The sequence below is a fragment of the Pan paniscus genome, chromosome 6 (genome assembly GCF_029289425.2).
Source record: "Pan paniscus chromosome 6, NHGRI_mPanPan1-v2.0_pri, whole genome shotgun sequence".
NCBI lineage: Eukaryota > Metazoa > Chordata > Mammalia > Primates > Hominidae > Pan > Pan paniscus.
Window position 1 is genome coordinate 48,920,274 of NC_073255.2, and position 21,611 is coordinate 48,941,884.

The 21,611-nt window shown below is 49.6% G+C and overlaps 2 protein-coding genes across 6 annotated transcripts in view; one reads left to right on the top strand and one right to left on the bottom strand.

The window, feature by feature from the left end:
* LOC117980938 (uncharacterized) overlaps positions 1 to 21,611 on the bottom strand; it is a 49,174-nt gene that overhangs the window by 17,906 nt on the left and 9,657 nt on the right. For all 5 annotated transcript variants that reach the window (XM_063605685.1, XM_063605687.1, XM_063605688.1 and 2 more), the window contains exons 9-10: positions 169 to 290; positions 35 to 76 (exon numbers count right to left, since the gene is read on the bottom strand). In XM_063605685.1, coding sequence (XP_063461755.1) covers positions 35 to 76; positions 169 to 290 — 164 coding nt within the window. The remainder of the gene's footprint in view (positions 1 to 34; positions 77 to 168; positions 291 to 21,611) is intronic.
* Positions 2,511 to 21,208, top strand: LOC117980939 (putative speedy protein E21). Its single transcript, XM_055115890.2, has 8 exons — positions 2,511 to 8,114; positions 9,061 to 9,279; positions 10,595 to 10,825; positions 11,859 to 11,917; positions 13,143 to 13,228; positions 15,274 to 15,592; positions 15,715 to 15,819; positions 16,673 to 21,208. The coding sequence occupies exons 1-7, from the start codon at positions 7,955 to 7,957 to the stop codon at positions 15,772 to 15,774; spliced, it is 1,134 nt and encodes a 377-aa protein (XP_054971865.1). The 5' UTR covers positions 2,511 to 7,954; the 3' UTR covers positions 15,775 to 15,819; positions 16,673 to 21,208.

The following is a 21,611-nucleotide window of genomic DNA, read 5'->3' on the forward strand; positions in this document are numbered from 1 at the left end:
AGAAAAACTTCTGGCCAGGCGCAGTGGTTCACACCTGTAATCCCAGCACTTTGGGTGGCCAAGGTGGGCGGATCATCTGAGGTCAGAAGTTTGAGACCAGCCTGACCAATGTGGAAAAACCCCATCTCTACTAAAGATACAAAATTAGCCAGTCGTGGTGGCACGCACCTGTAATTCCAGCTACTCGGGAGGTTGAGGCACAAGAATCGCTTGGACCCAGGATGGGGAGGCCGTAGTGAGCCGAGATCACACCACTGCACTCCAGCCTGGGTGACAAAGTGAGACTCCATCTTAAAAAAAAAAGAACAAGAACAAAAACAAAAACTAGGAAGAGTTGGTGTCTGTTTTTGGTTCGTAGAGAGTGCCTTCTAGCTGTGTCCTCATATGGTGGAAGGGTCAAGGAAGCTCTCTGGGGTCTCTTTTATTTATTATATTTATTTTTTTTTGAGACAGGTCTCACTCTGTTGCCCAGGCTGGAGTGCAGTGGTGTGATCATAGCTCACTGCAGCCTTGACCTCCCAGGATCAAGTGATCCTCCCACTTCAGCCTCCCTAGTAGCTGAGACTGCAGGTATAAGGCACCATGCCCAGCTAATTTTTTGTTTGTTTGTTTGTTTGTTTTGAGACACAGTCTCACTCTGTCATTCAGGCTGGAGTGCAATGGCATGATCTCGGCTCACTGCAACCTCCACCTCCTGGGTTCAAGTGATTCTCCTGCCTCAGCCTGCTGCGTAGCTGGGATTACTGGCGTGCACAACCACTCCTGGTTAATTTTTGTATTTTTGGTAGAGATGGGGTTCACCATGTTGGCCAGGCTGGTCTTGAACCCCTGACCTCATGTGATCTGCCTGCCTCAGCCTCCCGAAGTGCTGAAATTACAGGCGTGAGCCACTGTGTCCGGCTGCCCAGCTAATTTTTTAACTTTTTCTAGAAAGAGAGTCTTACTGTGTTGCCCAGGCTGGTCTCAAATTCCTGGGCTCAAGTGATCCTCCCACCTCAGCCTCCTGAAGTTCTGGGATTCCAGGTGTGAGCCACCATGTCCGGCCTGTATAATACAATTTTTCCCTCTCTCACTCCCTTTCAAAAGGCAGTTGAAAGCAGACATCAGAATGTGGGAAGGGCTTGTTTCCCCTTTTTGAAAACACGTTCTTGCTCATCGACTCATCCTCTCCTTGGGTCCCCAGAGATGGGCAGGGCAGGTGTTATGACTAATCTCATTATACGGATGAGAAGAAACCTGGGGCCCGGCAGGGAAAGAAACTTCCTGCAGTCCCAGGGCAGGTCAGTGGCAGGGCTGGGACCCAACCCCAGGTCTCCTGTACCCAGGCAGGACTCCCTCTTTGCCTTTTTCTTTAAATTTAATTAATTAATTTGAGATGGAGTCTCGGTCTGTCACCCAGGCTGGAGTGCAGTGGCACAATCTCGGCTCACTGCAGCTTCTGCCTCTGGGGTTCCAGTGATTCTCCTGTCTCAACCTCCCAGGTAGCTGAGATTACGGGCACACGCCACCACGCCTGGCCAACTTTTGTATTTTTAGTAAAGACAGGGTTTCACCATGTTGGCCAGGCTGGTCTCAAACTCCTGACTTCAGGTGATCCACCTGCCTCGGCCTCCCAAAGTGCTGGGATTACAGGTGTGAGCCACTGCACCCAGCCTGTCACTTTTTTTTTTTTTTTGAGACTGAGTCTCCCTTTGTCACCCAGGCTGCCATGCAGTGGTGCCATCATAGCTCACTGCAATCTGTCTCCTGGGCTCAAACAATGATCCTGCCTCAGCCTCCTGAATAGCAGAGACTACAGGTGTGCACCACCATGCCTGGCTCATTTTTAAATTTTTTGTAGAGATGTGGTCTCACTATGTTGCCCAGGCTGGTCTCGAACTCCTGGGCTCAAGTGATCCTCCCACCTTGGCTTCCCAAAATGCTGGGATTACAGGTGTGAGCCACTGCACCCGCCCTTGAATGGATTTTAAAAACCCACCTAGGCTGGGCGTGGTGGTGCATGTTTGTAGTTCCAGTCCTTTGAGAGGCTGAGGCCGGAGGATCATATGAGGCCAGGAGTTGAGGTTGCAGTGAACCATGATCATACCACTGCACTCCACCCTGGGCGACGGAGTGAGACCCTGTCTCTAAACTAATAATAATAATAATTTTTGAAAGTGTTAAAATCCACCTAGAATTTATTTTTGGTGTGATGTGTGATTCAAATTATTTTTTTCTCAAGTTAGCCCGTTATTCCAACAGTAAAATATTGAAAAATGCATCCTAAGCCGGGTGCAGTGGCTCACACCAGCACTTTGGGAGGCCAATGCAGGCAGATCACCTGAGGTTGGGAGTTCAAGACCAGCCTGACCAACATGGAGAATAATAATAAGCCGAGATCGCGCCATTGTACTCCAGCCTGGGCAGCGAGAGTGAAACTCCATCTCAAAAAGAAAGAGAGAGAGAGAAAGAGAGAGAGAGAGAGAGAGAGAGAGAAAGGAAGGGAGGAAAGAAAAAGAGAGAAAGAAAGAAAGAAAGATGTATCCTTTCCCTATTTGAACTGAAAATGCCTTTTTTTTTTTTTTTTTTGAGACGGAGTCAGGCTGGAGTGCAGTGGTGCAATTTCGGCTCGTTGCAGCCTCCGCCTCCCGGGTTCAAGTGATTCTCCTGCCTCAGCCTCCCAAGTAGCTGGGATTACAGGCGCACACCACCAACCCACATAATTTTTGTTTTTTTAGTAGAGATGAGTTTTCACCACGTTGGCCAGGCTGGTCTCAAAGTCCTGACCTCATATGATCTGCCCACCTCGGCCTCCCAAGGTGCTGGGGTGACAGGCATGAGCCACCGCGCCTGGCCTGAAATGCCGTTTTTATCATACGCTGCAGACTAATGCATCCTCAGTGTCACCTCCCAGCTTGATGTGGGACAAGCCACCAAGGGTGTCCTCACCATGGCCCCGCTCAGGCCACCAGTTGGCTATGTTTGCCCCTGCCACCCCAGGCACACAGGAGTTCAGGAGTCCTCCCTGGCCTTGCCTTTATCCTGGGGCAGCTGCAGGTGACAACCTCTGGAAGAGTGGTAAGAGGAGCCAGGACACAGGCCAGTCTGAGGGACCCACTCCTCCCACAGTCCTGGAGAGAGGCCTGCATGTTTCTGCACCTGGAGGGCCGGGCCAGGGTGGGGAAGACTGGGGATGGGGGGGAGGCTGGACCCTGCAGGTTCTTGGACCTGTGGTCAACCGGGAAGCCAAGTCCCTGATCTGCAGTGAGGCTGCGGCTGCCAGCCCCTTGAATAGGCACAGTAAGCACCTCCCAGCAATGCCACTGTGCAGAAGAGATGCCAACAGTGACAAGGGGGGCCAGGATGGTCCCCAAACCAGACACCCCATCTTCACCCTCTGCCATTTTCCTTCTCCAGGTCAGCCCTGGGGCCCTGGCACAAGCTCAGGAGGGGAGAGACGCCATGCAAAGTGATCACACTGGACCCTCTGCCCTGAGAGCCTGGGCACTGGGAACCAGATGTACTGTGATTTACAAGAATGGGGCCGGGTGCGGTGGCTCACAGCTGTAATCCCAGCACTTTCGGAGGCTGAGGCAAGAGGATCACTTGAGCTCAGGAGTTCGAAACCAGCCTGGGCAGTATGGTTAGACCCATCTCTACTAAAAATACAAAAAATTAGCTGCGCATGGTGGTGCACGCCTGTAGTCCCAGTTACTCATGACGCTGAGGGTTGAGGCATGAGAATTGCTTGAGCTCAGGGTGGTTGGGGGAGGTTGGGGGGATGGAGGGTAGAACTGCGCTGGGATAGTGCACCACTGCATCCAGTCTGGGTGACAGAGTGAGACCCTGTCTCAAAAAAAAAAAAAAAAAAAAAAATGCATCTTATACCTTGAGGGTCATGGAGTCTTTCACGCCTTCCTCTGTGTGTGTGTGTGTGTGTGTGTGTGTGTGTGTGTGTGTGTGTGTGTGTGTGTATTCAGGTCAACTTCTGGAATTTCTGTTTCATTTCTTGGATCAATCTGTCTGTTCAGGTGTCAGTACTAGACTATTTTAATCCCTGTATGTATGTATGCATGTATGTATGTATGTATTTATTTTGAGACGGAGTTTTGCTCTTGTTGCCCAGGCTAGAGTGCAATGGTGCGGTCTCGGCTCACTGCAACCTCCACCTCCTGGGTTCAAGCGATTCATTCTCCTGCCTCAGCCTCCCAAGTAGCTAGGATTACAGGTGCCCACCACCACGCCTGGCTAATTTTTGTGTTTTTAGTAGAGATGGGGTTTCACCATTTTGGCCAGGCTAGTTGAGAACTCCTGACCTCAAGTCATCCGCCCGCCTCTGCCTCCCAAAGTGCTGGGATTACAGGCGTGAGCCACTGCACCCAGCCAATCGCTGTATTTTTATAATCTGCTTTGTTCTGTAAATGATCCCTCTCGAGTGTAACTCACTAGTGGGTTGTGTCCTTCTTTGGTGAATGTCTTTTTTCCCATTAAACTGTTAACTCTCTGAGGGCGGGGACTGGATCTGTTTATCTGTTTAGTTCTCCCACTGAATCCTCACTGTTAACCTAGGGGTCTGGCACAATAATTGTGTCCAGTAATTTTTTTTTTTTTTGAAGCAGGGTCTTGCTGTGTCACTCAGGCTGGAGTGCAGTGGTGCGATCAGAGCTCACTGCAGCCTCGAACTCCTAGGCTCAAGTCATCCTCCTACCTCAGCTTCCTTAGTACCTGGGATTACAGGCACATGTCACCATGCCCATCTAATTTTTAAATTTTTTACTTTTTCTTTTTTTTTTTGAGATGGAGTCTAGCTTTGCTGTCCAGGCTGGACTGCAATGGCATGATCCTAGCTTACTACAACCTCCGCCTCCTGGGTTCAAGCGATTCTCCTGCCTCAGCCTCCCAAGTAGCTAGGATTACAGGTGCCCACCACCATGCCTGGCTAATTTTTGTATTTTTAGTAGAGATGGGGTTTCACCATGTTGGCCAGGCTGGTCTCAAACTCCTGACCTCAAATGATCCATCCCCCTCGGCCTCCCAAAGTGCTGGGATTACAGGCATGAGCCACTGCGCCCAGCCAATTTTTAAATTTTTTCTGGAGATGGGGTGCTCGCTATGTTGCCCAGGCTGGTCTCAAACTCTAGGCCTCAAGTCCTCCTGCCCCGACCTCCCAAAGTGCTGAGATTACAGGCATGAGCCACTGTGCTCAGCCCCAACAATTATTTTTGACAGATAATAGGGACGTCTCCTTCCTCTCTGTGTCTGGCCAAGTAGCCCCAGGTGACATTCGTTTTTTTTGTTTGTTTTTGAGACGGAGTCGTGCTCTGTTGCCCAGCCTGGAGTCCAATGCCATGGTCTCGGCTCACTGCAATCTCCGCCTCCTGGGTTTAAGTGATTCTCCTGCCTCAGCCTCCACGGGAGCTGGGACTACAGGTATGTGCCACCACACCTGGCTAATGTTCTTATTTTTAGTAGAGACAGGATTTCGCCATGTTGGCCAGGCTGGTCTCGAACTCCAAACCTCATGATCCACCTGCCTTGGCCTCCTAAAGTGCTGGGATTACAGGTGTGAGCCACCATGCCCGGCCGTGACACTCGTTTTATAGCATCAGGCTGGTGACCAGAATGTCATGGTTTCTGGGCAGAGGCCAGCTTCCATGCCGTGTCCTGTCTTCCTAGTGCAGATGTCCCCAGCTGCAGTGAGTACCAGTGTGAGGGAATGGGCTCCAGACTCCCAGAGGGGCCACAGGGATGGCCACGCCAAGCTCTGGGGAGTAGCCGATTCCCCAGCACCTGCCTGCCCATGCACCTTTGGGGTGACTCATGAGACAGGGTGGGGCTCCCACCTGCCCTCTCCCAAAAGGCAATCGGCTATAAAGGCTCTCAGAGGCCCACCCAGCCCCAGGTCATCAAACAAGCCCCAGTTCCATGGCCACCATTATATCCATTCATCAAGGAGATGTAGAGGGAGGTGCTTCCTGGTTCACCCCACCCTCAGCAGAGACAGACCCCAGATCTGGGCCCAGGACTTTGTGCAGGGAGGGGAAATGCAGGTGACTCAGCCCCTATTCCTCCATCAAACCAGGCTTGAAGATGGGTTAAATCAGAGCTTTTCATTCCACAAAAGAGAAATTTTAATGGGGTCAGAACATTGATCTTCTAATATTTGAAAGCCTGTTAACTAGGAGAGAGAGAGCAAACTATTTTGTTGTAGGAGGACCCACCCAGCTCTGACGGTTTAAAGCGTCATGAATGCGAATTTGAACTCCAGAAAAGCAGAGCTTCCTAACAATGGGACTTCCACAGCAATGGGATCTGCTTCCTCTTTCAGTTTGTGCCTTTTCTATGAGCGAGAGACTCCTAGGAAAGCAGCAGCCCATCAGGAAAAAGTGTGGGAACTCACTCGCAGGTTCTTTATTTTTTTTGAGATGGAGTTTTGCTCTTGTTGCCCAGGCTGGAGCACAATGGTGCGATCTTGGCTCCCTGCAACCTGCGCACCATGAGTTCAAGTGATTCTCCAGCGCCCTCTCCTGAGTAGCTGCGATTACAGGCATCCACCACCATGCCTGGCTAATTTTTTGTATTTTTAGTAGAGATGGGGTTTCACCATGTTGTCCAGGCTGGTCTCAAACTCCTGACCTCAAGTGATCCACCCACTTTGGCCTCCCAAAGTGCTGGGATTACAGGCATGAGCCACTGAGCCCAGCCGGGAACCCACAGGTTTTTTGGATGGTCTCTGAATGTCATGTAACTCTTTTATTTTTTATCAAAAAAATTTTTTTTGACACAATATCTTGCTGTGTTGCCCAGACTGGAGTGCAGTGGCAAGATCATGGCTCACTGCAGCTTCTAACTCCTGGGCTCAAGTGATCTTCCTGTCACATGAGTCTCCCAAGTAGTTGGAACACAGGTGCCAGCCACCACACCTGGCTAATTTGGTTTGGTTTGGTTTTTTTAGAGATGGGCTCTTGCTATGTTGCCTATACTGGTCTTGAACTGCTGGCCTCAGGCAATCTTCCTCCCTTGGCCACCCAAAGTGCTGGGATTACAAGCATGAGCCACTGTGCACAGCTGAAATTTTTCAACTTAGTCTTTTTGTACATGTGATATTTTATTCATAGAATCCATAAATGGAAGGGAAATTTCTGAGTTCAGAGCAATACATATGATACAAAACTTGATATATAGACTAGAGTTTCTTAGCCGAACTGGAGGGGCTGGCTTAGGTAATCCATGGATTCCCTGAAATTGGGGACACCATTGGAAATATGTGTGAGCTCAGGGGCAGCTTCCTATGATTTTTAGGCCTCAAAATGTCTCTTGGACTCAAAATTGCCTTAGGGCAGAGGACGTGTGTACCCCCAGTATAGAATCTCGGACAGTGAATGTGAGTAAACATTAGGCAGAAAAGCTCTACCAAACTGAGTGCTCTCATGTGACTTTTTCATCAAGTCAGTATTCCTGGGATCTCTTGTACATGATAATCTCACGCTTATAAGGTTTCATCGTTTCTGCTTACTCTAGTTTTCTTTCCCACTCTGTTCCCTCTCCCACCAGACTGGACTCTGAAATGGGCATGTACAGAGATAAAGAGACCCCAACATGCTTCAGGCTTTGAGTGGAGAGGACACAGCCTCTGCTGGGACAGGGAACAGAGGGATGTGGAGTCCCTGAAGATGCTTTTGGACAATGGTCTGAGGTTGGGACAGTGGCAGGAGATACCATTCACCCAGGATCTCCAGGACAAGAGATCAGAATGGCAGTTACATGTGTTTTTTTTCAAACTGGTTGCCAGGTTGGCATGAGCCATGACATCAGAGATTCCGACCTTCCTGATTGGAGGGACCGGACTCCCTGGTGCCTGGAGATCAGTTGGACAACAGTATCTTCTCAGAGCTGTTCTCCACTCCTGACTTCTCCTAGGCTTGAGAATTGATAACATCCTCTTCTGGATCCTAACAGTGTCCAGAAGAAGGCCATGGACAGAACGGAGACTAGGTTCCATAAGAGGGGACAGATTACGGGAAAGATCACGACCAGCCGTCAACCGCACTCCCAGAATGAGCAGAGTCCCCAGCGGAGCACCTCGGGGTACCCCCTCCAAGAGGTGGTGGATGATGAAGTGTTGGGACCATCAGGTGAGGGGACTGGTGGAAGAAGAGGTGGGATAGGATTGACTAAGACGAAGGAAGGGGGCCAGGTGCGGTGGCTCACGCCTGTAACCACAGCACTTTGGGAGGCCGAGGCAGGCGGATCACCTGAGGTCAGGAGTTCAAGGCCAGCCTGGCCAATATGGTGAAACCACATCTCTGCTAAAAGTATAAAAATTAGCCAAGTGGTAGTGGTGCACACCTGTAATCCCAGCTACTCAGGAGGCTGAGACAGGAGAATCACTTGAGACTGGGAGGAAGAGGTTGCAGTGAGCTGAGATCACGCTACTGCACTCCAAAAAAAAAAAAAAAAAGAAAAGAAAAGAAGGGTCAGCGGTCAGGAAGGAGAACCTGAGGAGGGTGTGTGGGAAGAATGGAGAAATTCAGGCTGGGTGCAGTGGCTCACACCTGTAATCCCAGAACTTTGGGAGGCCAAGGCAGGCGGATCACTTGAGGCCAGGAGTTTGACACCAGCCTGGCCAACATGGTGAAACCCTGTCTCTACTAAAAGTACAAAATTGAGCTGGGCATTATGGCAGGCACCTGTAATCCCAGCTACCTGAGAGGCTGAGGCAGAAGAATAAATGGAATCCAGGAGATGGATGTTGCAGTGAGCTGAGATTGCACCACTATACTCCAGCCTGGGTGACAAAGCAAGATTCTGTGTCAAAACAAAACAAAACAAAAAAGGAGGGACTCAGAGAGCCAGGGACCAGGGAAGGACATGAAGCAGTGTTCGGAGGACAGAGAGAGAGAATGGGGAGGGGAAGGAGCGGCACATGGGGTTGAGCAGAGGAGAAAATCAGAAAGATGGCTTAGAGAAGCCAGCAGTCTGCGAGTCTGGGGAGGATGGAGAGTGGTTTGGGGTTTTGGGTCGGGGTCTAAGGTGATCAGATGCAGAAGCATTACACGGTGGCCTGGTTTCTTTACTCAGCCCCTGGGGTAGATCCCAGCCCCCCATGTAGGTCCCTTGGCTGGAAAAGGAAGAAGGAGTGGTCAGATGAATCGGAGGAGGAGCCGGAGAAGGAGCTCACCCCTGAGCCTGAGGAGACCTGTGGAGTGGAGACGCTGTGTGGGCTCAAGATGAAGCTGAAGCAACAGCGAGTGTCACCCATCCTCCCTGAGCACCACAAGGACTTCAACAGTCAGCTTGGTAGGAGGACACCCCAGAGAGCACCTCCAATCCTGTTCTTTCTAAAAAGAGGAAACTTCCAGTAACCACACTTTTCCAATGGGAAAGATACGCCCCCAGTGGGTGAGCTCTCCACGCAGGAGGACTCAGAAGTGATCACTCATGAGGGACACTTAGGAGACGATAGAGGACTAGGCTAGACTTGATAAAGGTTGGCGCTTGGGATGAGAAAGCTTGGTTTCGGGCCAGGTGCAGTGGCTCACGCCTGAGATCCTAGCATGTTGGGAGGCTGAGGCAAGAGGATTGCTTGAACTCAGGACTTTGAGGCTGCAGTGAGCTATGTATGACTGCACCACTGCACTCCAGCCTGGGTGACAGAGCAAAACCCTGTGTCAAAAGAAAAACGAAGGCCGGGTGTGGTAGCTCATGCCTGTAATCCCATTACTTTGGGAGGCTGAGATGGGTGGATCACTTGAGGTCAGTTGTTCGAGACCAACCAGACCAATATAGCAAAACCTCATTTATACTAACAATACAAAAATTAGCCAGGCATGCCTGTTATCCCAGCTACTCGGGAGGCTGAGACAGGATAATCGCTTGAACCCAGGTGGAAGAGGTCGCTTTGAGCCAAGATAGCGCCACTGCATTCCATTCTGGGTGAGAGAGTGAGACGCTGTCTCAAAAAAAAAAAAAAAAAAAAAAGAAAAGAAGGAAGGAAGGGCCCAGAAGTCAGGAAGGAGCACGTGAGGAGGGTGTGTGGGAAGAATGGAGGTACTGAGGCAGGGTGCAGTGGCTCACACCTGTAATCCCAGCACTTTGGGAGGCCAGGCAGGCAGATCACTTGAGGCCAGGAGTTGGAGACCAGCCTGGCCAACATGGTGAAACCCTGTCTCTCCTAGAAGCACAAAAATGAGCTGGGCGTTCTGGTGGGCACCTGTAATCCCAGCTACTTGGGAGGCTTAGGCAGGAGAATCACTGGAACCCAGGAGGCGGAGGTTGCAGTGAGCCAAGATCGCACCACTACACTCCAGCCTAGGCCACAAAGCAAGACTGTTTCTCAACAACAACAACAACAACAAAAAAAAACGGGACTCAGAGAGCCAGGGACCAGGGAAGGATATGAGGAAGTATTCCGAGGACAGAGAAACAGGAGAATGGGGAGGAGAAGGAGCGGCACATGGAGCTCAGCAGAGGAGACAGACAGAAGGAAAGATGGCTTGGAGAAGCCAGCAGTCTGCGAGGCTGGGGAGGATGGAGAGTGGTTTGGGGTTTTGGGTCGGGCTCTAGTGTGATCAACTGCAGAAGCATTACACCGTGGTCTGGTTTCTTTACTCAGCCCCTGGGGTAGATCCCAGCCCCCTGCATAGGTCCTTTTGCTGGAAAAGGAAGATGGAGTGGTGGGACGAATCTGAGGACTCGTTGGAGGAGGAGCCACGCAAGGTGCTCGCCCCTGAGCCTGAGGAGATCTGGGTGGCGGAGATGCTGTGTGGCCTCAAGATGAAGCTGAAGCGACGGCGAGTGTCGCTCGTGCTCCCTGAGCACCACGAGGCCTTCAACAGGCTGCTTGGTAGGAGGACACCCCAGAGACCACCTCCAATCCTGTTCTTTCCAAAAACAGGAAACTTCCAATAACCACACTTTTCCAATGGGAAAAATATGCCCCAGTGGGTGAGCTCTCCATGTGGGAGGAATGTGAAGTGATCACTCATGAGGGACACTTAGGAGACGATAAAGGATTAGGTCAACTTGATAAAGGTCAGCGCTTGGGATAAGAAAGCTTGGTTTCGGGCCAGGCGCAGTGGCTCCCGCCTGAGATCCCAGCACGTTGGGAGGCTGAGGCAAGAGGATTGCTTGAACTCAGGACTTTGAGGCTGCAGTGAGCTATGACTACACCACTGCACTCCAGCCTGGGTGACAGAGCAAAACCCTGTCTCAAAAGAAAAACCAACGCTGGGCACAGTAGCTCATGCATGTAATCCCAGCTACTCGCGAGGCTGAGACAGGAGAATCGCTTAAACCCGGGAGGCAGAGGTTGCAGTGAGCCAAGATCAGGCCACTGCATTCCAGCCTGGCCCACAGAGCAAGACTCTGTCTCAAAATAAATTAATAAATAAATAAAAATAAAAATCAAATAAAGAAAAACAAAATCAATAAACAAAGAAAGTGGTTTCAGCTGTGCCCTCTGAAACTTAATGTCTCTTACTGACTTTTCTAAACCTAAGTGTCTCCATCCATAGTGGGAGATACCAAGGCCATGGTCACACCCTGATGTGACTGTCTCATGAGGAAATGATGGGAATTCCTTTATGACTCTGCAGTGGTCCCTCCGTGTCTGCTGGAGGGGGTCCTGGCTGATTCCCAGCTCTACATCCTGTAGATTCTCACACCCAGGGCCTCCTTCGGCCTCTTCTCAGGGGAGTCTCAGAGCAGGAGCCTCTCTCCCTTGCCCAGTGAAAGTCATTCTCCCCTCTCCCATCCACCTCACCCACAGCCACAATCCTGAGACTTCCCCCCGGGAGGCACACTTCTCCTCGCTGCCCTGCTGCTCCCACGGAAACCCTGTCCTGCTTCTCACACTGACATCTGCTCTCTAATCACAGAGGATCCTGTCATTAAAAGATTCCTGGCCTGGGACAAAGATCTGAGGGTGTCGGACAAGGTAAGGTTGTTCTCCATGTAACTGTTCCTGTTCCAACGCATGGCTGGGGGGAGAGCGCAGCTTCCAAACCCACAGTTCTCCCTCCACCACCTCCCACCAGATGCTCCTACAGTCTTTTTTTTTTTTTTTTTTTTTTTGTGAGACAGAGTCTTGCTCTGTTGCCCAGGCTGGAGGGCAGTGTCTCGATCTTGACTCACTGCAGCCGATGCCTCCCGGGTTCAAGCGATTCTCCTGCCTCAGCCTCCAAGCAGCTGGGATTACAGACATGAACCACCACGCCTGGCTAATTTTTGTGTTTTTAGTAGAAACGGGGTTTTGCCATGTTGGCCAGGCTGGTCCTGAACACCTGACCTCAGGCGATCCATCCGCCTTGGCCTCCCAAAGTGCTGAGATTATAGACGTCAGCCACTGTGCCCGACCAGCTCCCATGGTCTTGAGTCTTGGCACCCACAAATTTTTTTTTTGTGAGACAGAGTCTAGCTCTGCTCCCCAGGATGGAGTGCAGTGGCATGATCATAGCTCATTGCAGCCTCTAATTCCTAGGCTCAAGCAATCTTCTTTCCTCAGCCTCCTGAGGAGCTGGGACTAGGCACATGCCACCATGCTCAACTAATTTTTGAAATGTTTGTAGAAACAGGGTCTCACTATGTTGCCCAGGTTGTTCTCGAACTGTTGGGCTCACATGATCCTCCTGTCTCCACCTCTCAAAGTACTGGGATCACAGGCTTGAGCCGCCACTCCCGGCTATTCTTGGTCTTTTTACGATTTGTCAGCATCTCCCTCAGGATTCTGCTGGTCTCTTGCAGAGTGAATGAGTGGCCCCTGCCTCTCCTATGGGTCCTTTGGGATCTGAGCTCTGGGCCACAGTCTGGCCGCAGCCCTGAAGCTCCTGGCCCCTCTACTCTCAGCTCTTCGGGACAGTTCTCTGCCTGGCACACAAAAGACCCTCCTGACACCAGCCGACCTAGACACACCCCCTCCAAAGATCCCATCGGAGCCCACCATCCTGGGAGCATCACCCAAAACCCTTCCTCTGGCTTCTCGGATTTGCATCCGACCTTCGAATACCCCTCCATCCCGCAATTTCCAAATGAGTACAGTCACCCCAACACTGAGGTCCCTTCTCTGATGGGCAGCCCCTCCCCAGACCCTCATTCCCCCTCTCCACAATCTTCCTCTTCCAAGATGTGACCTCTCCCTCTCTGTGTTCCTTTCTCTCCATCAGTATCTCCTGGCTATGGTCATAGCGTATTTCAGCCGGACCGGCTTCCCCTCCTGGCTATACCAACGCATTCATTTCTTCCTGGCTCTGTGAGTGGTTTGCTGCCTCCTATCCGTCAATATCCAATGCCCTGGGACAGCGGGCGAAGTGGGATTCCAGCCTTTCATTTATTCTTTCACCTATTTGTCCTCTTTACTCTGTGTACAAAAAAGAGAGGATTATACTATCATAGACTGTTGTTTCTAAACAGAAACTCAGGCTGGGCACAGTGGCATATGCCTGTCATCCCAGCACTTTGGGAGGCCGAGGCAGGCGGATCACCTGAGGTCAGCAGTTCGAGACCAGCCTGGCCAACATGGCCAAACCCTGTCTCTACTAAAAATAGAAAAATTAGCTGGGCGTGGTGGTGTGCATCTGTAATCCCAGCTACTCGGGAGGCTGAGGCAAGAGAACCCTTTGAACCCAGGAGGTGGAGGTTGCAGTAAGCTAAGGTCGAGCCACCGCACTCCAGCCTGGGTGACAGAGTGAGACTTTTTCTCAAAAAAAAAAAAAAAAAAGCCAAAAAAACAAACTCCAATGCCAGTGTACAAATAAAAGAATAAAACAAAAGGAACCATAAACCGCTCCTAAGGGGAAAAGAAAAGGAGTGGAGGAGCGGACATGCCGCTTCCTCCAGCAAGCAGACGTTTCTGGTTCTTCTCTCTCTCTCCTTCCCACATCAACCACAAACGCCATCGACCTCCTCTGGGTTCCCATGACAGAGGCCACAGTTCAGGTCCCCCTCGCATCACTCGAATCCACTGTCAAATGCTCCCCGCTGGGGTCTCCTGGAGTCTCTCCCCAAGCCAGGGGGCTTCCTAGTGCAGCCTGAACATCTTTCCAAAGCACGACAACCTCACTGCCCACCTGAACAACTTCCTTAGCTGATGCCTTTCTCTATCGAGGCCAGGGTCCACAGTGTCAATTCTACCCTCTCTACAATCTCTACAAGCACACTGGCTCACCATCTTGGTATTTCCTGGCTCGGCTTCACTGCTCCTTCCAAATGCCCTCCACTCGACTTTGTGTTTGTGTTTTCTGTCTGGGTGTCCCGCACACATGTGGCTCTGAAGGGAAGGACCCATTCCTTGAAGTCAGTTCACCCCACAGCCTCTGTGATGCCTTCCCTCATCTTCCAACTTCTGCATGCCCGTAGCTCTCTAGTTACATCCTGGACACTGGGATTAGGTCATCTGCCTTGATTACTCCCAGTCCCATTAGACTAGATGCCTGTAGAAGGCAGGGTCCTGGCAAAATATCAATGTATTCAATTTCTTTTATTTTTTTGAGACAGACTTGCCCTGTCCCCCAAGCTGGAGTGCAGTGGTGAGATCATAGCTCACCGCAGCCTCCATATCCTGGGCTCAAGCGATCCTCCCACCTCAGCTTCTTTATTAGCTCCGACTACAGGGCTGTGCCACCACACCTGGACAGTTTGTTTGTTTGTTTGTTTGTTTCTTGAGACAGAGTCTTGCTCTGCCTCTCAGGCTGGAATGGAGTGGCCCAATCTCAACTCACTGCAACCTCCGCCTCCTGGGTTCACACAATTCTTATGCTTCAGCCTCCTGAGTAGCGAGGCCTAACGGGTGTGCCACCGCACCAGGCTGATTTTTGTATTTTTAGTAGAGATGGGGTTTCTCCGTGTTGACCAGGCTGGTCTCCAACTCCTGGTCTCAAGCGATCCACCTGCTTCAGCCTTCTAAAGTGCTGGGATTACAGGCATGAGCCACCGCGTCTGGCATATTCCTTATATTTTTAATAGAGACGAGGGTCTTGCTATGTTGCCCAGGCCCGTCTCAAACTCCTGGCCTCAAGTGATCCTCCTGCTTTGGCCTCCCAATGTGCTGGGATTCCAGGCGTAAGCCACCACTCTCGGCCACCAGTTGGGTTTTTGTCTCCATCCTGAAGGAGTGGGAGACGCCCTTGATCAGGTCTCTGTCCAGCAGAGCCCTCCTGAGGAAGGCATGGCTCTCTGCAGGGTGGGTGCCAGTCCTGAGCTAGGGATGGTCCCTTACCTTCCTCTCTGGGAAGCTGACCTCAGCCGGAGGCCTCTCCTGGTGGTGCCCCTGAGCAGCAACCTGATTTCTGTCCTCAGCTACCTGGCCAATGACATGGAGGAGGACGACGAGGACTCCAAACAAAACATCTTCCACTTCCTGTATGGGAAGAACCGCTCTCGCATACCCTTGCTCCGTAAGCGTTGGTTCCAGTTAGGCCGTTCCATGAACCCGAGGGCCAGGAAGAACCGCTCTCGCATACCCTTGCTCCGTAAGCGTCGGTTCCAGTTACGCCGTTGCATGAACCCGAGGGCCAGGAAGAGCCGCTCTCAGATAGTCCTGTTCCAGAAACGTCGGTTCCACTTCTTCTGTTCCATGAGCGGCAGGGCTTGGGTTTCCCCGGAGGAGTTGGAGGAGGTGAGTGGGGCCTGGGGAGGTGGAGGAGGTGGGGAGGAATTGGGTGGGCTGGAGGCTGGATGAGGGGAGAGAGGGGTATCCTGGCGAGTCCCCGTCTTCTCAAAGGGCGTTTGTTTTTCCAGATCCAGGCTTATGACCCAGAGCACTGGGTGTGGGCGCGAGATCGCGCTCGCCTTTCCTAGAGCTCCAGGGACCGTGGAGGCCTGAGGTCATCGGCCTGAGAGAAGGTACATCTGCATCCTCCGGGGTAAAGGCAGAATACTGGGGTCTATTTCGGAAATCCGAAGAACCCAATTGCTTGATCCGGCTTCAAGCCTGGGCAACGTGGCGAGATCCCCTCTCCACAAAAATACAAAAATTAGCCAGGCGATGTGGGACGCATCTCTACTCCCAACTACTCAGGAGGCTGAGGCGGGAGGATCGCTGGAGCCTGGAAGGTCGGGGCTGCACGGAGCCCTGATCCTGCCACTGCACTCCAGTCTGGGCGACAGAGTGAGACCCTGCCTCAAAAATAATCATAAATACTGAGTTTGGGGAGGTTCATTATGATTGACGCACTTGAGTTACCGATTTGGGTCGAGGGTTCAGTGAAGCTTTGGTTTACATCTTGTGCAGCTAACCACGTTGAGCACAGAGCATGAGACTTCGTCATGAGGAGGTAGGATTAAGGATTAGGCTTCTGGACTCGTGGTTCGTGATGTTGTCACATTAGAAACACATCTAGCATGGTTACAAGTTTAGATCTTAAGTGACACAAAAGGCCCCAGCTGTGATGAAGTCCAAAGCCACATTCTCTGAGGGTGCCCTACTCCCTGGGCAGACCCACCCAAAGTCCTTGCTATGAAGCAGATCACTGGGGCTGACCTTGGGTGTATTAAGTGAGTTTTGGAGTCGTGGCCACCAAAGTGTGAGTTTCACAGTTGAACACGATGGTTCAGAAGCAGGGCATAGAATGAAAGGCAGCAGATAAAATTGCATTTCTCAATTGCTCTGAACTCTAGACTTGACATGGAACGTGAATAACCTTCCTGTCTAGAGAGCTGCCTCCTTGAAGTGTGACATTGTCTCTCTCACTTTCAGAACACCGGACCCAGGGGAGATGTGGATTTTCAGCAGGAACTTTATTCCAATGCTAATGGCAGACACCAGGAAGGAGGAGAGGAACCATTTGTGCAGATCATCTAGAAGAACCTGGACCATTCTTGATGGAGCTGAATACAGTGATCACGTTGTCCTCCTAGGAGCAGGGGTGGGGGGAGGGGGGTGGGGTCCTTCTAGGAGTCCTTGGAGAAAAGTAAGAAACCAGGAGTGTTTCCAGTTCCACCCTTTCCTGCGGCACCACCACCCTTTTTATATTGCTGAATTCCAACCTCCCCGGGGCGGAACCTGGAGGTCCTTTTTCTTACGGACTTGGTTGCCACAGACCAGGAGCATTTGAAGGCACAATGCAGGGGCTCAGATTGGCACAGAATTCTTTTGTGAAATATCAGTGCCACAGATTGTAACAGATAGCTTCATGCACACTCTGCATTTTATTGGTTTGTTTGGAAAATGTCGGCCATTGAATTATTCATAGATTTATTTCAAATAGTTTGGAAATTGTTGTACTTTTGAAAACATGCTGTTCCTGTAGTTTTTTGATGAGAGTTATAGTTGTTATATATACATAAAGATAATTTTCTTTTCATGTTTAAGAGACAATTCTTTTTATCCTAAATATTTTATTATCTTTAAATTTGTTTCTGTATTATTATATGTGCTCCTGAAGCGAGCACTCTTTTTATCTATGATACTTCCATAATAATCTCTTCTATTTATAGCTATTGGTAGTTCCCTACCAGAAAAAAAACATAATTCTGGTGATAGAAATTTTTATTTGCTGTTTAGGTTTGTGACTGAATTGTGAGAATTCAGTTGTGATTTTTCACATGTCTCAGATATACATACTAACACGTCTAATATATACTATCTATTTTATTGGTTTATTTTGAAAAACATGGGTATAGAATTATTTAAATATTATTTTATTTATTGAAATATTTATTAAATATATTTATTTATTTAAATATTATTACTTTAAATATTATTTTAAATATTTTGGAAATACTGGTATTTTTGAATAGATGCTGTTTCTATAAAGCTGTGTGATGGGTGTTATAACTGTTATATACACATACATATAATTTTGTTTTCCTTTTTAAGGGAGGATTCTTTTCATCCTAAATCTTTTACCTTTCAATCTTTGTATCTATAATTACACGTGCTGCTGAAGGGAGCATGGTTTTTATCTATGATACTTAGTTAACATATATATTACATTTATAGCTATGTAGTAGTTCCCCTAAATTCTTGTAAAAATAAATTTTTATTTGGTATTTCATATATGTTTGAAATGTGAGAATTCAGATGTAAGTTTTTACCTTGTTTTGGCATGTTTGTATGTTACTTTAAAGAGGATGTGTGTTCTAAAGGAGGACATGAGCTGTGTGTTTTCAAGAGAACAATAGAGTGCGTCTCCTGGGGAAACATAATAAAAATGAACTTTTCTCACCTTCACAGCAATTGTGATCATATTGGTCTGGATTGATTATTTGCTGCCCAGTGATATTTTTCCTTAATGGGGTTGTGGTTATTTGAACATATTTATTAGCTCTGGAAGATAATCCCGTGCTGTTTTTTATGTAGAAAAAACCATAAGGCTGGGTGCAGTGCTAACACCTACAATCCCTGCAGTTTTGCAGGTCATGGCGGGAGGATCACCTGAGGCCAGGAGTTTGAGGCCAGCCTCAGCAACATAGCATCTACATCTATTTTTAATTTTTATTTTTTAAAGAAAAACAATAGAAGAGAAGGCTGATCCCAAGCTACAGGGTTTTTTGTTTGTTTGTTTGTTTTGGAGACAGAGTCTTGCTCTGTCTCCCAGGCTGGAGTGCAGTGGCACAACCTCGGCTCCCTGCAACTTTCACCTCTGGGTTCAAACAAATTCTCCTGCCTCAGCCTCCCAAGTAGCTGGGACTACAGGCACCCGTCTGTACGTCCGACTAACTTTTGTAAAAATAGTAGAGACAAGGTTTCACCATGTTGGCCAGGCTGGTCTCGAACTCCTGACTTCAAGTGATCCACCGACCTCGGCCTCCCAAAGTGCTGGGATTACAGGCATGAGCTACTGCGCCCAGATGCCAAGCTAGAGTTTTAAGGCAGGAAATGAGAGAAAGATATTGAGAGAGGAAAACCAGGTGGTAAGAAAACTCTAAAGGTGGCCAGGCGTGGTGGCTCACGCCCACGATCCCAGCAGGAGTTTGAGACCAGCCTGGCCAACATGGTGAAACCCTGTCTCTACTAAAAATACAAAAATTAGGCAGGCGTGGTGGTGCACGCCTATAATCCCAGCTATTTGGGAGGCTGAGGCAGGAGAATCACTAGCAGAGATTGTGTCTCCTCACCCCCTCTCAAAAAAAAAAAAAAAAAAAAAGAAAGTTCCTGTAGCAGTTAAAGCTGTGAAAGACAGGCACTCTGCCATGCAATTCTTTGTGATTTTTCTCTTTTCTTTTTGGAGTTGGGGTCTTGCGCTGTCACCCAGACTGAGGTGCAGTGGTGTGGTCATAGCTCACTGCGGCCTCAGACTCAAGCTCAAGCGATCCTGTTACCTTGCCTATCAAATTGCTGGGATTATAAGCATGAGTCACTGCATCTGGCCTGTGTGACACAATTCTGTTTTTTATCTTTTTTTGGGGGGGGTGGGGGATGGAGTCTCGCTCTGTCACCCAGGCTGGAGTGCGGTGGCGTGATCTTGGCTCAATGCAAGCTCCGCCTCCTGGGTTCACGCCATTCTCCTGCCTCAGCCTCCCGAGTAGCTGGGACTACAGGCGCCCGCCACCATGCCTGGCTAATTTTTTGTATTTTTAGTAGAGACGGGGTTTCACTGTGTTAGCCAGGATGGTCTCGATCTCCTGACCTCGTGATCTGCCCGCCTTGGCCTCCCAAAGTGGTAGGATTACAGGCGTGAGCCACCGCGCCCAGCCTATGTGATGCAATTCTGATGTCAACTCCCTGATGTTACCTCAAATGCCACAGGTTAAGGCCACCAGCCCCCACTAGGCTGCCCTCGCTTTAGACACACCTGCAGGCTTGGGTGTCCTCAGACCACATGTACTTCTCACCAACTGGCTGCAAATTTGGAGGTTCCCACCATGCCCTCAAGTTCGATAACTCACTAAAACAATTCACAGAATGCAGAAAAGCATGATACTTTCTTTCTCTTTTTTTTTTTTTTTTTTTTTTTGAGACAGAGTCTTGATCTGTCGCCCAGGCTGGAGTACAGTGGCCACCATGCTTGGCTAATTTCTGTATTTGTATTAGAGACGGGGTTTCGCCATGTCGGCCAGGCTGGTCTTGAACTCCTGACCTCAGGTGATCCACCCGCCTTGGCATCCCAAAATGCTGGGGTTATAGGCATAGCCACCATGCCCGGTCGACTTCTAGAGTTTCAATAACAGAGATGTGATTCAAGAAGGGAGACATGTTTTGTAGATGGCAGGAGCTTCATGAAAAGAAGCCAGTGAAGGGCAGGACGTGTAGCTGTCTACCTACAGGAAACCAGCCAGGAGCCTCCCCACAGGGACTTCAGCACAGATGGCCGGGAAAATCTGCATTAACCTGACCTCTGGACCTAAGAGAGGACAAGGCCTTGACCATTTCTACAGACTCACAAGATGCAATCTCTGTGGTCCATGCCCGTGGTGTGATCTGGGAAACGGGGGACCTTCTAAATGCCAACAACAAGGAAATCAAATGTGCAATAGACAGAAATACCGGCATTGACGTGGGCCATGGAGAGGCCTAAACAGATGACTGCAGTTCACTGCTAAGGTCATCAAAGGGGTGACTCTGAAATAATAAATTTCAGATGCCACGGCCCAAATAGCTGCATGAGGTGGGGAAGTCCTCCACATGCCTCTGCTTCCTTCCGTACCTGTTTATGAAATAAGCCGAGGTACTTCCCTGGGGAATTTCCTTTCTCTTTCTTTCTTTCGAGATGGAGTCTTGCTCTGTCGCCCAGGCTAGAGTGCAGTGGTGCAATCTCGGCTCAGTGTAACCTCTCCCTCCTGGGTTTTAGCAATTCTCCTGCATCAGACTTCTGAGTAGCTGAGATTACAGGTGCATGCCACCATGCCCAGCTAATATTTGTATTTTTAGTAGAGATAGGGTTTCACCATCTAGGCCAGGCTGGTCTTGAACTCCTGACCTCGTGATCCACCCGTCTTGGCCTCCCAAAGTGCTGGGATTACAGGTGTGAGCCATCACACCCAGACTTTTGTTTTATTTTTTGAGACGACGTTTCACTCTTGTTGCCCACGCTGGAGTGCAATGGCACGATCTCAGCTCACTGCCACCTCCTCCTCCCAGGTTCAAGCGATTATCCTGCCTCAGCCTCTCGAGTAGCTGGGATTACAGGCACCCAACACCAAACCCAGCTACCTTATTGTATTTTTAGTAGAGATGCGATGTCACCATGTTGGCCAGGATGGTCTTGAACCCCTGGCCTCTAATGATCCACCTGAGTTGGTTTCCCAAAATGTTGGGATTACAGGCACAAGCCACTGCGCCCAGCCCCTCCCATACCTCTTTTGGCCAAGGCAGCACAATTCAGAAGAATCTTGCCAGGGAAGACTGGTAAATGGACGTCAACGTGATGCCTATGGCTCCTGGTGGATTTAGATACCTCCTGGTGCTTATTGATATCTTTACCAGTTGCACAGGGGCTTTTCCATGCCAGACTGAAAACGCAGGAGATCAATGATCAACCTTCAACTATTTACTAGCAGAACACTGAGGGGACTGTGCGGTCACCAATACCTCCTATTGCACTTGGATAAACACCTCCCAGGAAATAGAGATGAATAGAAAGGACATAGTCAAACAAGCAGAATGGCTGCATTCCTTCAACCAGAAGGGTCCATTAGTCTGTTTTCACACTGCTATAAAGAACTATCAGAAACTGGGTAATTTATGAAGAAAA